We start from the raw sequence: 17,004 nt of genomic DNA on the forward strand, positions 1-17,004 counted from the left end.
TCACACAATGATGAAATTGCCTAAAAACACATTTCTAAGAATGTATTCTCGTCATTAAGTGACACATCACTGTATATGTATGTGTGTGCATATATATATGCATACATATATAACCATAAATATATATATTTACTTCTGTTTCTTGATAGGATAGTAGACTCCTGTGGGTAGAGTCTATTTTCCCTTAATATTCAGCAAATATTTGCCAAGTGTGGATGATGTCCAGAAACATCCAATTCAGAAGCAGTTCAATTCAAAAAACATTTATCTGGCACTTAATATATGCAGGATCTATTATCTGTCCTCTAGGGGCTAGCTACCCAGCAAGGAGGCAGACAAATGCACAAGTCATGATAATACCAGGCAAACACTGGAAATGACTGCAAAAGAGGCTGTAAAAAATGAGAAAGTAGTTGGAAAGCAGAAGAAGGCAAGATTCGTTGTAATGTTGGAAATCAAAAAGCTTAGCCAAAATACTTTGACCACAAGAAAGAAGGTAGGGCAAACGGCTAATTTTTGAATAAATTAACCTCTCAATAAATTCATTATAAGCGACTTAGAGAGCACCTCAAGATATTAAATGGTTATTTGCACCTGGCCCTTTCACCTAATTGAAATTGAAGTATTGTTGGCTAACAATATACTGCTCTGTAGATTCTGTAGATTTTTTTCACAAAAGCTGATCGCTGATAAGGAAAAAAAAAAAATGCATCTCTGGAGGATCAGAAGACCAAAAAACAAGGTGTCCTTTGAAAAGGTAGTGTTAAAAGTATGGCCATTTTCATGGACAAATTATTTTAAAGAAAGCATTAGAGTGAGCCAGCCTAATTTAATATTTTTAATTAAAAATGTAAGCTACAAATTTCTTTTTAATTTTTTTAATTGACTGATAATAATTGCATATATTTATGGAATATAATGTGACATTTTTTAATGTGTATACAATGTAGAATAATTAAATCAAGCTAATGAACACATTCATCATACCACGTACTTATTTCTTTGTGGTGCAAATATTTAAAAGACACCCTTTTTGCAATTTTGAAATATCCAGTACCTGATTATTAGCTATAGATACCATGCTATTATTAACTATAGTCCCTAAGACACATTCCCCCGTCAAACAGAAACTTTCTACCCTTTGACAAATATCTCCCCTTTCCCCATCCTACTCCTGCAACCTGCAAATTCTCAGGGATGTCAAAGACCATAATCATTTCAAGGACCCCAAGGAAGGAAGGTGTTTGAACTACTATGGAACATAAAAGAGAAATCTGTGAAAAACAAACAAAAAGCTTGCCTAGAAAAACCAATTCTTCTCTTAAGTGCTGACTTTCAGTCAGGACTGATTAAGAAAAGAATATATCGAGACCAGCCCGGCCAACATGGTGAAAACCCATTTCTACTGAAAATACAAAATTTTGCTGGCCCTGGTGGCGAGTGCCTGTAGTCCAGATACTCCAGAGGCTGAGGCAGGAGAATTGTTTGAACTCAGGAAGCAGGGATAGCAGTGAGCCAAGATGGCACCATTACACACCAGCATAGGCAACAGGAGTGAAACTCCATCTCAAAAAAAAAAAAAAAAAGAATACACTTAACTTTTATAAAAACATTAACAATTGGAAGAGTCAGTTGCAGAGTGCACTCTGGGTGGTGGTCGGAAATGAATGGTGTGGAAAGGCAGGTCAGAGCTGGGTGAGAGGCTCAGTAAAGAAGGCTGGACCCAATCCTTGCCACAGAATGAAGATATGGATTTTCAGTCCTATGCACTATGTAGCCCAACATTGTATTGGTTTTCCCAACATTATCCTTTCCATCCTGACACTGCTCAGGGGTGCAGCCAAGTAGAGACAGATCTAAGTTTGGTTACTCACTGATGAAATCACAGTGGGAACAGTAATAATATCTGGGACATCGAAGGGGCTATACAGCTATAAATTCAGTGAAGAAAGTCAAAACTGTCACATTATATGAAGGGGATGGTCATTGCCACTGGCTTAAAAGAGAATTTGTCTCTTCTATTTAACATTAACACAAACATGTACATTAATTCAATCTGAAAGCACGATTTAATATTTTTCAATATCACAATATATTTATTGGCATTGATCGACACATGTTAAATGAGTGGTTTTAGAAGTGCCAATAACTAAGAAATGAGCAAAGGGCATGAATATGTAATTAAGAATGTGTGGGGTTGTCATGGCAACAACAACAACAACAGAAAGATGTTCCTTTGCTAATCCTGATGACTTCGGTGTGTATAAAAGAAACTGGGTGTTATGGATCTCAACCAAAATCTGTAAATATCCTGAACAAAGGTTATAACATATTTCCTCCCAATTATGGCTCCAAATGTCAATTTAAGCTACTTAAATATTCACAGCATGTTCAAACTCTTGAAAGTGTGGCACTAATAGATTTTTTTGAGGTTGCCATCTTATTTTTGGTTTGTTCCTTTTGAAAAATATATGAAAGGCGTTCGTTCTTGAAGATTAGAAAATTCCAATTAAACATTGGCTATAAAAATTTCTTAAGGAATGAGGACTCCATGTGTTAGGTATGTTCCTATACCTAACACATAACTAACTTTTAAAAGAAGCACTTGCATTTATGGGCAGAAAGAGCTCTCTGCTGGAACAGAGAAGATCCACAATCTAGTCAAATCCTTTGCTTACAGAGCAAAGATTATTCTGTGTACATCTAAGCTTGAGGTTTGTCTTTCATGGAGAAAGTTAGGTTGAGAAAACAGATCTTACTATTCAGAACACCTGCTGATCATTAATCTCTGATCCAGACTCCCAAGAGGACACCCATCAGAATAATTCACTTCTCAGACCTTAAAAAGATACACATTGGGCTAATAAGTGAGGTGAAGGGCTCGCATTATTAAGCACCACCATGTGCGGGCATCTTATTTGCCTTCTTTTACATAATCTTCAACATCCCATCAGATAGGTATTTTAACTCTCATGTTTCAGAAGAGGAAAGGGAGTCATAAGCTCATAGTCCTGTGCCTAGGTCAAGGGCGCTGATTTGAACCCAGGTTACCATCCTCCTGCAGCAACTTTTTTTTAAAATCATGACTTCAAAGGAATGTTTCTTTCTCTCTGAAATTTTCTCTAGCTCACCTTGATTTGGTCACAAAAGCATCCTATGAAAAATCTCTGAGCATTTAACTAGAGTCAAATGCTCTGTTCCCAACTTGGGCAACAGTGTGATCAAAGCAGAGAGATAGAAGTGCTTGGACTGGAGCTGGTAAATTCCCTCGGAGGGAGGGAGGGACAACTGAAGCCCCTGGGAGGAAATCCACCCAAAGGCAGGCTGCCCCCAGGGTATCTGACCACACCACAAGGGAGAGAGGCATTTGCTGCCGCCCACAGACATCTGGCTTCATAGCACTTCTCAAGGCCAACATTATTTTTAAAATCTCTATTATTTGAAAGAATCACACCTTCCAACACTTTAAATTTAGAGAAGATTGAGATGTGTAACTGCCCCATTTCATCCTTGCTCACCACCTCACTTATATACTCTCCAAGATGAGGAGCATGAACTATTGTCCCTTCTAGAACCTGTCTACAATCCATCTATGAGTCTGAATTCTTTCCTGAATGGACTTGAAGAGAAAGCAGAGACTGAAGAAGGAAGAGGTATTGCCATTAGGAAGAAAAGATCCCCAGAACCTTTCTTAGATCAGGAGGGCCCTTGGCAGCTGGTGTTTCCTTATGGAGATGCGTGGCTACTTCCGAAGGCCACAGTTTTTGTCGCTTTTATGGTATCTGCTGCCAAAAATTAATCAGATTCTTTCTAAACATAGCAAGTACATTTTCAACTCTTAACAAAGTGTGGTATTCATTGAGCTCCTGTTATGTTTCACTTCAAGCTCAAGATTGCCCTGTGGCATACCAGGAATATCTCCATGCAGAGATGGGGAAACCAAGGCTTCAGCATGTTATTACTTTACCCAGCCAGTGAACAAGTGGTAGAGCCAGACTCAAGCCCATACAACCTGACTCCAGAGCCTTGAAGTGCTACTTTATAGTATAAAACAATGGCCAGGCATGGTGGCTTACTGCTGTAATCCTAACAGGGATCACAGAGACCAAGGTGGGAGAATAGCTTGAGGCCAGGAGTTCAAGTCCAGCATCAGCAGCAAAGTGAGAGTCTCTTTCTTACAAATTAAAAAAAAAAAAAAATTAGCCAAGTGTGATGGTGGACACCTTTAGTCCCAGCTACTCAAGAGGTTGAGGTGGGTGGATCACTTGAGCCTGGGAGGTTGAAGCTACAGCCATGATCATACCACCGTACTCCAGCCTGGGTGACAGAGCAAGATCTTGTCTCAAAAAATAATAATAAAAATTAAATAAATAACTAAAATGTATTGGCCCCTGAGAGAACATAGGTAAAAGCATAGGTAAATGAAAAATAAAAAATATATAAGACAAACAAGAATTTTGGGAGGAGAATGAAGGCAGAAAAGACAGACAGGAAGAAATAAATCCAATTCATTCTTCCTTTGGACATGATTAAGAAAAAATTCCTAAAGAAGAGCAATTGTGTTCCAGAGCATATGCACCAAACCCTGTGATGAAAACACTGCGAATGTCATTTGGCACAAACCACTTCATACTCCTTTCTTCTTCCCCATTTTTTGGAGACAATAGTTTTGTTTTGTTTTTTTTTCCCCCTCAAATGTTGAAGCTTCTAACCAACAAACAACTTTTGGAAAGCATGGTTTTGAAGACTTAAAATTGCCTAAAAAGGTACCAGAAGTGATCAAGTAAAATTGAACATCAATGTATGGTGCTGACCGTGGGCTCTTTCAGAGTGGGCTCGTCACGTCTTATTCAGTTTTGCATCTTCAGTATCCCTCACAATGGATGAGCCAGGTGATCAATTCTGTCTGGTGTCTTCCCTACTGAGTCCTCAGGACACAGCACAGCCCCTGACACAGAGCAGGTGCTCAACAAACATTTGCAGAATGGATTAATTTACAGTTCCACGTGGAATGCATAAACTGTATTGAATAGACAAAAACTCCTACAATAAATAGGGCAAATTATGGGTTTTCACTTCTATTCGACACCATATACGTGGTATATATATATATTCCTCTCCTTTGTTTTGAAAGTGGCACAAAAGTAAGAAATCCAGTTTCAAAACACTTCACAGTAAAGAAGAAAAATAGAAGAAGTGGAGACAACAGAGAGTTGATGAAAATTCCTAGGAAAAGTAATTTCAGAGATTCAATATAGAAATGATCCCAGGATATCATGGTTTTATTTTCATCAATTGTTTTATTTTGAGAGGAAAAGATTGTTCTTCTAACTTCTATAAACATGCCCCACCAAAATAGAATGTTTCTTTGTATGGCTTTGTGACTGTCAGAAGCAAAGGAGGAAATGTGATGAATTTTGACAGAGAATAATAATAATAATAAAAACCCTTTTATTTCTTCTTTAGTACCCTCTCTGGAAAAGGGCATATATACTAAGAATGGCATAAAATGACAAATATAATGACATTGTAATTTCAAAGAGTGCAAAATGTTAAAAACTTGATAACCATTGTAAAACAGCCTCATAATTAAATTTATATTGAAAATGTCATCACCTTTTATCTATATATTAAAGATATGAAATCAATTTTATAGTGTTTAAAAATAATTCCATATATCTATTTGTTTCACCTAATTCAAAAGTTGTGCTATTTTGCTTTTACACTGCATGAAGCATTTCATTATATAAGCTAATTCCAAATATTGTTAAGCTAAAAGCTTTACATTATTCTTATGTTCACTTGTTAAATGTTCAAACATGGCCACATTAAAACGAACCATTTCGGCTTTCAGCCATCTATTTTTAAATTTTAAGTCATCTTTTTTTTTTCTAGGCTGCAAAAGTGTATTACCCAATAAACTGACAAAACATCTCAGCAACTAACATAAACGTGCAATTTTAATGCCTTCTAATCACACAAATCAATATGAGATTTTTGTACTTGTGCCTGACCTTCTTCAAATTATCCCCCCATTTTGGCTGAATCAGAACGAGTGTGGGCGATTTGATAAAAAACCCTAAGTGTGCGAAATAAGAGCCCTCGCTTCTTCTGCCAGACTCCTCTTGACAGAAAGATGATAGAAGCATCACATCCCTGGGAGAGTAAATGCAAACTGACAAGAGATGAGCCTTTAGATGTTGACTATAATCTTGAATTGTGCTTGAAGTGTCTTATTATCTTGTCTTTTGATGTCTGAAGGGGTGGCTCATTGTTAGAAAAAGGAAAACCCTCGCGCATCTTTGCCATCTTTAAAAATTGTTTGGCCTTTAACAACTGCTTTTCCAACTAATGTCCATTTCTCCTGACAATAAATATGGCAGGTCGTCGGCAAGTGACAAACAATTTACTTTACATGCCCCACTTGTATGGGTTTTGAGAGCTCATGTGGAAGTATTTTAAAAAGCCCATAGAAATTAGCAGTATTACAAATGTTAACAGGACTGAGATCTCCGTGCATGTACTGATGTGAAGTTACTCATCATGGTTATTTCTTGCTGTTTCTGGTTTTATATCTCACTGGTGCCAGATTCAAAATTCAAGCTCTTTATTTATCATTGACTAAACATAGCCAGAGAAAATGAAAGAGAAACAATCAATTCTGACAGATTCCATAAAGGAAATGCACGAATTACAGATTTCCAACACACACTGCAATATTCAGAACAGTATATTAAAAAATGCTTATTTCTAAGTAGGAGATCAAGATCAACAATGGGCTTGCTACATTTTGCCTCTTATCTAAGAACCTTCAGCACTTTTAAAATTTTCACCGTCACTTTGGGTATCCCTTATCCTTTGCATCTACCATTTATTTTGTGGTTTTTGTTTTAACTTAAAAGTTTAATGATGTTCCTGGTCAATAGGATTTCTTAGCAGTTAAATCACAGTCCTGCTAGTTTTCTGTCACCAAGCCAGATTTTGTGAAAGCTTTCAAGATCTTTTCTCAGACCTCCGTCACTCTAAGAATCCACAGGAATTCTCAAAAGGACCATAAACCGTTACAGGGTTCAGGTTATTGTATCATTATAAAAACATATTGATGCACTACAGATGACAAGACGTGTAGCCACCATTCTAGGCTACTGCAACCACCTCAATGCCATCAGCAGTCTCCAATGTGACCAGCTCTTTTTTCATAAGCAGGCAGCTGTAGACATTAATCCCTTTTAAAACATGAGGCATAATTTTTAACACTTTGTTGATGGCCTGCAGATTCCATTTGGCTTATTAGAAAATTACTATGAATACATGATGTAATTAATGAGAGAAGTAAAGATTCAAACTCGAGCAAAGAAATAGACTAGTCTACCTGAAATTTGAGCAATTTCTTAGGTTAAGGCTTAAGACTGAAAACTGCCTTTATCTTAGGAATCAGAATAAAATGAGCCAATCAACACTTAAAACAATTATACACGTTCCCTCCAAAAGTTTGTGAAAGTTTTCTCTCATAATCAAGAGAATCCTTGTTCTGGATATTTACCCATTCACAGATTACAGAACAGTGTATGGATTTAATTAAATAGATCCATTGAAACAGGAGTTTCATGCAATATTTCCTGCATGCTTCTTTTGCAAATTGTATGCTTCCTTTCTGACACATTTCTATTTTGCAATATTTGGGGAAATGAAGTAGGTATATTTTAAAAAATGCCAGTTTTGATAAAGTGCATTTCACTCCCCACGAGACTTCCATGTGTATACGTTTTTAAATACAGGAACATGTAGGATTCCATTTAAGTTTTTATTCTCCTCTACCCTGGGTTAATTTGAGCAAAAAGTCATGCGCAGTAATAATTTTTCATGCTTTTAAAACAGCTTCAAATATTTGCATTTTTAAATCATATTAACCCCTTAGATTCTCTTTTGTTTTGACAATGATGATACCCCAAATCATTAATTTGTAAAAATAAATCTTGCCATATTGGTATTAAAAGACAAATCACCACATATGTGGTCATCAAGAACTGCAAAAGGAGATTCATCATACCACATTACTTTAATAGTAAATGTTTAAAATATGATTTCTTTATTGTGTACCAATCACTCATTCTACCTTGATATATAGGCACATAGAATCCTTAAAGGAATGTGTAACAAAAATCGTGCTTAATAACTATTGAATAAATGCCTTTGACTTAAAAAAGAAAAGGATGAATATTTATATTGTGATATATGTATATTACAGAAATAGACAAATATTTAGATACCAAATATTTAGATCCAAGAGTCTTCTCTAGCTTGGGTAAGTTTGTATGCTTTAAAAATACATATATTTTCTGTAAGTCAAGCTGTCCAGAAAACCACAGATTTCTTTACTGAATTAAGCTGCACAAATCCTGAGGAATCCTCTTTTCTCCTCTGTTCAGTGAATAGCAGCATCGAAGAGACACTGGAACTTGGATTTTAGCCCAAGTATAGCTGAAGCAATACTATAGTATAATTAGTTTCCCTTTTTTTTGTAAGGTATTAATTTTTATAAATCTATCAGGAAACTATTTTTAAATATACAGGAAAAGTACATTTAAATGATGGATGTATAGCATGAACTAAAAGAAAGCTTATTATTATAAATTAGCCTTTGTTAGTTTTATAAAAGAGAAAATACATACATACTACAGATTTAGTAAGACAATTTGAAGGATTATATGTGTATGAAGAAAATATGGAGAAAAGCAGGCCATAGACACATGAAAATATTTTATACAGACAGCATTATGCTTTTTTCACTGTGCACTCACAGTGCCTAAGAAAGAAAATATAGGGGAAAAAAGTATGGAAGTGGTAAGAATATGGATAAATTAGCATTGCTATTTAAAAACACTGTGTTAATATCAGTCTTTACGAATTTCTTAGCTTTCACAAATTTCTGTCATAATTATGCTTTTTTTCTCATTAATAGGATGAAACCAAAGTAATACAAAATATTTGGAAGGTGCATGAGTTAATCCCAAGGAGCACTTACTATTTTACAGAAAAAGATGAAACACTAAGAAAACTACTTAATGTCACACAATATATGGCAGGATATACCTATTCATTAAATTGTGACACTGTTCCATGTTGGCTATCATTGGGACATCATATGCGTCCTAAAAATACCTTTATAGTCTACTTCATTCATGAGCTAAACTAACAGGTTTTATTTTGGTTATTTACTAAAAACATCTTTAACCATCTTAATGAATGCAGACTTCATTATAGAGTCCCATTTTCAAATGGTCTTTTGTATAGCAAATCTCTTAAGCATTTAGTTCATGTATAATTATATTTAGTTTCTCTAATTATAATCTGATCATTTTTTCCTTATATTTTCAAATAGTTTCAATGGCAGTGTGGTCCTCCAATAATAGTGACTTGCTTAGACTATTAGCTATGTTGTTCCAGGTAGCTAATTTTTTTAATTAAAAAAAAATCACAGTATATTCTTGTTACCTGTAAGATCTTAAAATCACTTAAGAAGAAAAAAACCACAAGAAGTTTGGGTAGGGATATTCTTTTCTATTCCCAAATAAAATGTAGACATTCATATGGCATACTAGGACTTTTTTATGTAGAAGCTAATTATTAAGAAGAGATCTCAGGAGGTATGCATCTTGATTAGGTAGTTGTAAAAAATTATCTTGGAATACTTATAAAACAAAGTTAATTTCCATTTCTCTGCAAATGACAAACTTTCTTTAGCTTTAAGAGACCCAATGTTATTCTTTCTGACCTCTGCATTCACACTAAAAGGGCTTAATCCATTTTTGATAACTCATAAGGTGTCACAACATAGAGTAGGAGATGTTTCCAAACAAGTCCACCCTTGTTTCATTTTCATGAAATCTGACTTTGACAATCAGGAGGTGAAAGTTTACATTGAAAAGATTAAGAGTCAGATCAACATGTTTAATAATCGACCTCATCAGAAGACCCCATATTGCCAAAGCACAGATACTCCTTTATGAATAAATATTACTTGAAGGTATTCATAAAGAAAAGTCCAGTGTTTATAGATTTAGAAGCTCATTCAGAGTCATAGCATGACAAAGTATATGTTCAACTGCAAAATACCATATAAAAAATTAAAACAAATTATGCTCACTTGTTTCTCTCTCAAAGAAAAGACATTTGAAATTTAAAAGGATAAACATTTAAAAAGTAAGACTGAAATGGCATGAATAAAAGAAAAGCTGAACAAAAACACAAGCTAAGTACAGAACCCAGGAAGACAACAAACAGGAAAATTCCAGAGCCAGGCTGGATATTAAAGAGAAACCCATCCGCTGGAGAATGGCAACTGTTACTATGAGCTTTCTCTAGCTATCTCTGCCTTTGGATATTTTTTAAAAATTTATTAACCTGACAGCGGGAAACTTTATACAGATTGCCCCCTGACAGGGTGCCAGTTTGGTATAAACACTTTGCTATCTTTTTCTTTAGCATAAAAAATCAAGAAACATGTTAAGTGGAGCCAGGTGCATATTTGGGCAAATGTGCCTGTTCTCCGATTGCCTCTGTGTTCCCAGGGAAGGCCTGAATAATCAGGGCAGCCCAATAGCAGAACTGAACCTTCTACCCTTCCTCTTCACATCTACTTTCTTTTTAATGTTTGAATGTCTGATGTATTATTAATCCCCAAATATAAACCAGCAATGTCGTCAATCAAAGAAAGTGGCAATTCTCTCACAAATTATCTGTTGACTGTCGCATAACAAACAAGGTCCACTTAAAACGGTCAAGTGAAATCTCAACGTTGAAGTGGGAGAAAAACATATTTGGTCAATTCTTGAGAAGGGGAATGCTAGCTGTATAATTAAAGCAGGTAATTAAGAGCGAAGGCAATCTTCTCAAGGGCTGAGCCTTGAGAGCTTGAATCTGGCATGCACCTCTATTTATTAATTATGACATAAACTGGGCTGGGTGAACTACAAAAACACTATAATGCCATGTAACCTTTAAGTCAGAAACATCCAAGACATTCAAGAGACTAAAAAGGGATCATTTAAAGGAGTGATGATATATAGATTCATCTCATTTCTAATACCTTATTTCCTGTTGTTTGTAGGACTATTTAATGACAACAGCATTATTGTTGTCAACAATAATGTCTGACAACAGCAAAATACAAAAATCACAGCAATCAAAATAAAAGGGGAGAAAAAAGTAAAACCACGTCAGCAGTTTGACTTTGCTAATGTGCTACCATAGGGTATCCTTGGACACTGCAATATTGAACTTCCTGCTTTATACAGAGGCCTGATCTGAGCACCCCAGGCATGGTAAAGAGCTAGCAAAGGCGGCCACCAGGAAGGTCCCCACTGATGCTTCTGACACATATTGTGCACTGTCCCCCAGTGAAGTGCACTTAGAAATGAGCAGCTCCACGAACAAATACGGTTAAAAGTTTGAACACAAGTGCCTCTCTATACGATTTATTTTTATTTCAAAGCTTACACATTTATGTTATTTAAAGTGGATTTATTATCAATGCAGCATTACATTGTTTTTTTGTGGGGAAAAAACTACTAGGCTAAAATCATTTAAATGCACACAGCCTCTCACTGATTTTTAAAAAATAATATCCCAGTGCATTAGACTTTCTTAAATTTAAGAAATGTATCCAAATGCACATTTTTTTTTCACTCAAGTAGTTAGCAGCATGACAAGGGCTTGTTTGACTATTAAACCATAACTGATTTTTGACAAATACCTTATGCATCTCACTTACCTACACAAATACAGGTTTCTATTTCTATAGATTTCTTTCAAATAACTGTTTTTGCATTAATCTATTACTCAAATTATTTCATTGATTAAAAATGTACTTTTAATATTTCTTCAGCAAAACTTTCTACAGTGAAAAGGGGTATAGATTGTCAATTGATATAATATAGCAACTTTGAAAAACATAGAAGCATGATACATATTTTAAATAACTTTATTTCTCTAGGGAATTTACCTCATCACCTTGCTAGCTAAATCCCTCTTGAGTTTAAGTTCTTGGTACTGATTACCGGCTCCAGAATATTTAATCAGAATATTAGAAATACCCAAGGTGCTGAAGCCTGGAGAGAGACGTTTAAATAAAGTAATAAAGACAGTGATCCCATAATGAAGGCCTCCACTGATGCAACAGCGCGAGGCAGCCTCACCCACAAGTGCAGCCCCCATAATGCCCTGCAATGACCTCCACACTGGCCAGCAGAGACCACTGTCTCAAGGGGTGACAGACAATTTAGTCCTTTATCCTTTTGTCATTGAAAGCGACTCCACTGCCATAAATTCTAATCAAGTCAAACCGGAGGGCAATTTGAAAGAAAAATATCTTATAATGCATGTTTCTGTGAGAAAGATCACAGAAAGGAAAAGAAAAACACAATATAGTACATTCTGTAGCATGGAGGAATCCCGGAGCCAACTTGAAGACCTTTTCCAACAGCTCACAGATAAATGGCACTGAAAATATCCACTCTTACAAGTATCATTGCATGCATTTCTTTTACCCTAGAAAAGCACAATATCAGAAGAGAAAATCAACCACAAATTTTTTACTTTGGATGCAATGCTTATACATGGTTTTGTAGTTCCATCTCAGCTCAAGGCTTTTAGCTGTGTGCCCAATTCACCCACAGTGTAGTACAGCTGAGAAGCCAGCCACCGAGACTAACATAGCCACCCAAGATAGCTGGGACTTAAAGGAAAGAAATCATGAGGTTTAACTTGAAACAATAAAAATTTTCCCAGGAGAAACACTGTTAATAAATCATCTTTCAAATCTCAAATATATATAGGAGAAAATATTTAGGGCATGTTTTATGAGATCTCACTTCTTCAACTGAGAGTGCATGGGAAAACTTCAGTGCACATATTTTTTCCAAGGATATATATTAGTTTTATCCTTTCCGAGGCCATTTTCCCGACCAAGTTGTTGATGCTACCATTTGAATTTTAGCATCCAACTTGACTGAATGTGGAACACTGAATTCTTGATGGGCATAACTAAAAGTGAAGCACCACATTGACACAAGTACTATAAATGTCACTAGAGAAACACAGCAACCTCTTCCCTTTAAGACTGTTTGCCAAAGGCCAGTTTTAAGAATGGTTTCCAATATGTACATCGCTAGTCACATATTAAATGACTGGCTCTGTGTAGCATCACTCATCTGATCACACAGCTAAAGCCCTGTGAGACACAGCGCCAAGATTCTCTCTGATAATCTCCCACCCCCAACCACACGCAAACCTATTCTCCTCCAAGCTGTTTCTTACGGCTCAGAGCTTAGCATAATACAGTCATGAACTGAAAAAGGAGATAGTTATCCTACAGGATTTAGAAGAATAAATAATGTACCACTTAATGATATCACAGAGAACTACCTAACTACATGTTTCTCAAAGAAATGTGGATTCATCTCTCCTAAGTGTACTTTAGTTTCCATGGCTGTTCAAGTTAAGCAAAATGTTACCACTGATGTAATTACTTTATAAAACACAAGGGCCCTTTTCTGAACTTTCTACTTAGGCTGGCATATGGCTTCTCCTTTCTCCTTCTGGTATTCTGAGCTGCTCAGAGCACTGAAACATTCTGCACAGTATGTTTCCCTTTGGATGCTGTTAAGTACAGAGGTGCAATTTAAGCAGAGGCATAAAAGGCCCAATGGTTCCTCGAATTTCCTTTGTTTATCCATAGAGGGCATCAGTATTAGCCTTTCTCCTGCAGTTTTGGGCTGAAGGTGCCATACTGTGAGGGAAACAGACTTGTCCTCTGGACTGCTAATTTGAACAAGCCACAGATGGGGGAATAGGCTTCAAAGAAATCCATTTATACTGAAATTTCAGGTACAACAAAAAAACCTGAGCTCTGCTTGTCTCCTGTTGGTTAATGTCTCTCTATGAAACTAAACACATCAAGATGCACATGATTTGTCATAATCTGCCCCTTTCATTAGAGAAGCCCAATTTTCAATAATACAGTGTATATATAGAAGAATGATAGTTTGAGAGAGTGCGTATATTAGAAAATTATTGTTTAGATAAAAACATAGATGCTGTCAACTATTCAGGAAGAATGCAATTTTTCCTTATCAAGTAAAGGATATAATCAGGACTATATCTAAAAACAAAAACCAGAGTTGAACATATGCTTATCAAAGAAAATCATGGTTCCTTAAATTGTGTTGCCAAAGTTGCTAAAAATTCTGGGACAGAATTATTCTGGAAAGTTTTAGTCAGTTGCATAAACTAGAATTGCCAAGGCTAAGTCCTAGTAATATTAAAAAGTAAGAGCATAACAGGCCCTCAAAGAGAAGGAAATCTTATGAGAACATTAGGGTGCCTTCTTCCTAATCCTTTCTCTTCTTACTTTCTCGTACTGTCTCTAGTTTTTTCTCAGGTTCTCAAAACTGTTAATCTACTGATTTCTTTTTGACCTAATTGGAAACTGGGAAATACCTGCGTTGTGTTTGAAAAGCATTCTAGAGACCAAAGCCAATTAAGTGAACTCAAAAGGAATATAAGATCTAGGATGTAGACTTTGCTGTGTTCTCTCATACAAACTCAGAAGTTGAGAACGTCAAAATGAAAAGTGGATGCCTTCTAAAATCCACTATGATCTTAACACTAAACTATGAATCCTTAGTAAATGGCACCTACAAAGATATTACTTTTGAATTAAACTTTTAATTCAAACCTCTTTACCATCTTGGAATTTTTGAAGTGTATTGCTCTACACATGCAAATCAATGTTCCACACTTGGAACCCCTAAACAAATGAAAAAAAATCGATCACCCCACTTTTGGATTACTTAAAAGAAAACAAGTTAGAGCTCCAAGCTCAAGTCTACAAAATCCATTTACTTCTTTTTAAAATGCATGCAAAGTTTAGGAACAAAAATTTATTATCTGTAGCTTGTTGAACTCAAAATTGATTACTTTTTAAAAGTCAAGGTGCTTACTTAGCATATTCAACATCAGAGGGGCTTGGACATGGCTTTTGCCTTCCTGTAATTTATCATTTTATCTGACTTTTCTCACTACTCTCTTAAAACTGAAGTGAAGGTTTTAGGGACTAATTCTTCCTATATGAATAAAAATTTAGACTATTAAAAAAATTTCTTTAGGGTGAAAATGCTAAAACTCGAATGCACGGGTTAAGAAATTTATGTCAGAGATGGCACTGCTGCTTTTCAAAGAAAGGGTACCACCACAGAATTCTTGAAATTGGAATCTAGTATATTGTTAAGCATAAAATAGTATTGTACCAAGAGAAAATCTGAAAAGCAACGTTTCTCTGTGACATTTCTCTAATGTTTGATTAAGAATTTAAAATTAAGGAAAAGCTCATCTGTTGAAGCAAGCGCCAAACTCTCAAGGCAGTTTTCTTTCTGTAGGTTAAAATAAAGAAATAAATAAAGCCTGTGTTTTAAGCTGAACTGCTGACTTGCTTAATAAAGTAGCAGTCTATGTAATGATTTTTTTTTGAAGTTCAGGTACGTGATTGTTTTTTACCTGAGACCAAGCAATACTCTGCCATATATATATATATATATGTATGTGTGTGTGTGTATATATATATGTGTGTGTGTGTGTATATATATATATATATCAGATTAGTATATATACATATGTCTATGTGTGTGTGCACACACAGGCACTTGAAAATAATTAAAAGCAAATGTTTCAGGAACAATTGTTCTGAAAACCTAACATCACCCTGAACCCTAAAGTGCTTCTCCAGCAGAGACATCCATTAACATCTATCACTCAGGCACGCGCCTCAACAACCTGCTCCCCTTTCTGATTAGAGATCACAGTTGCTTGAGTTGGCTTACAGAGTGTCATCTGTTTGAATGACAGATGTCTTTGCTGGAGTGGCACTTTGCTTGTTCTTGTTTTGTTTATGAAACAAAGATTCCCAAAAGGTCCTGGGCTGCCTCTACTTTTAGTTATTGAGGCTATAAACAGCATGTTGAAAGGGAGAGGGGTAACGGAGGGAATCAGAGAACCTGTTTTCTTTCCTCATCACCTTTTTAAAAGAAGAAATATTCATTCTGATTGTGATGACACAATGTTATTTCTCAGAGCAATTCTCGTGGCCACCTTTGTTTACCTGGCATAGCACGACTTGTATTGATATTTTTCAGTTCTCCTCTCCCATCTTCAGATGACAGATAATGTCTTTACTCACCTTCCCCTTAACAAAAGGCTGCAAAGCAACCTGAAACCGAGTCGATATTGACTCAATAAATGTTAACCAGTTCTCACAATGGAACTGATTTCTTGATTATTATTATCACTTTCTCTTTTTTTTCCCAAATAATTTCCAGCCTGGGGACTCTAGCCATATTTGACAAGTCAAAATGGGCAGCGAATAAGTTCCTTGTTGGTAAAAGTTTGGAGGACATCCTCCTAGCCGGCTGGAATCAGCTTCGGTGGTTTAGCACCTCCAAGATGCTCCTTTTTAGTACTTACAAGAAAACTGAATGAACAACAGAAAAAAAAGGGGGGTAAGGGGGTTGGATTGCTCTTCCGGACAACATGGTAGTACTGAAATGAAATACCTAGACAGACTTACCGAAGAGCTTGCTGGGAGTGTCCTCGCTGTCATTTGATTCCACAGGCGCAAGCAGGGGCTCATTCAGCTCGCTGTCTGAAGTAGCAGCCTTGTCCTCACCTCTCAACTCCGCATTCATTTCACTCCGCACTGACAGCAAGGGCTTACTGACTTGTCCAGCTATCATTGGATCCTAGGATGGGCAAAAAGAGTGAAGGGGAGGAAAAAAAAGTGGCAGCTTTAGAGTGCGTGTCCTCTCTCTCCCTCTCCCTCTCTTCTCTCTCTCTCTTCCACACACACTCTCCCTCTCTCCTCTCTCTCTTATCTCTGGCTGCTCCCGCTGTTATTGCTGGCTGCAGTCAAGTGAAGAGCTATTACAGATCCGATGAGTTCTCCATTACTCC

General features: G+C 36.2%; 1 protein-coding gene across 5 annotated transcripts in view; it reads right to left on the bottom strand.

The window, feature by feature from the left end:
• Nucleotides 1-17,004, bottom strand: part of POU6F2 (POU class 6 homeobox 2) — a 469,840-nt gene that overhangs the window by 358,434 nt on the left and 94,402 nt on the right. For all 5 annotated transcript variants that reach the window (XM_032244455.1, XM_032244453.1, XM_032244451.1 and 2 more), the window contains one exon: nucleotides 16,622-16,793. In XM_032244455.1, coding sequence (XP_032100346.1) covers nucleotides 16,622-16,793 — 172 coding nt within the window. The remainder of the gene's footprint in view (nucleotides 1-16,621; nucleotides 16,794-17,004) is intronic.

Source organism: Sapajus apella, unplaced genomic scaffold (assembly GCF_009761245.1).
Source record: "Sapajus apella isolate SASKATOON/1434 unplaced genomic scaffold, GSC_monkey_1.0 scaffold54, whole genome shotgun sequence".
Lineage (NCBI taxonomy): Eukaryota > Metazoa > Chordata > Mammalia > Primates > Cebidae > Sapajus > Sapajus apella.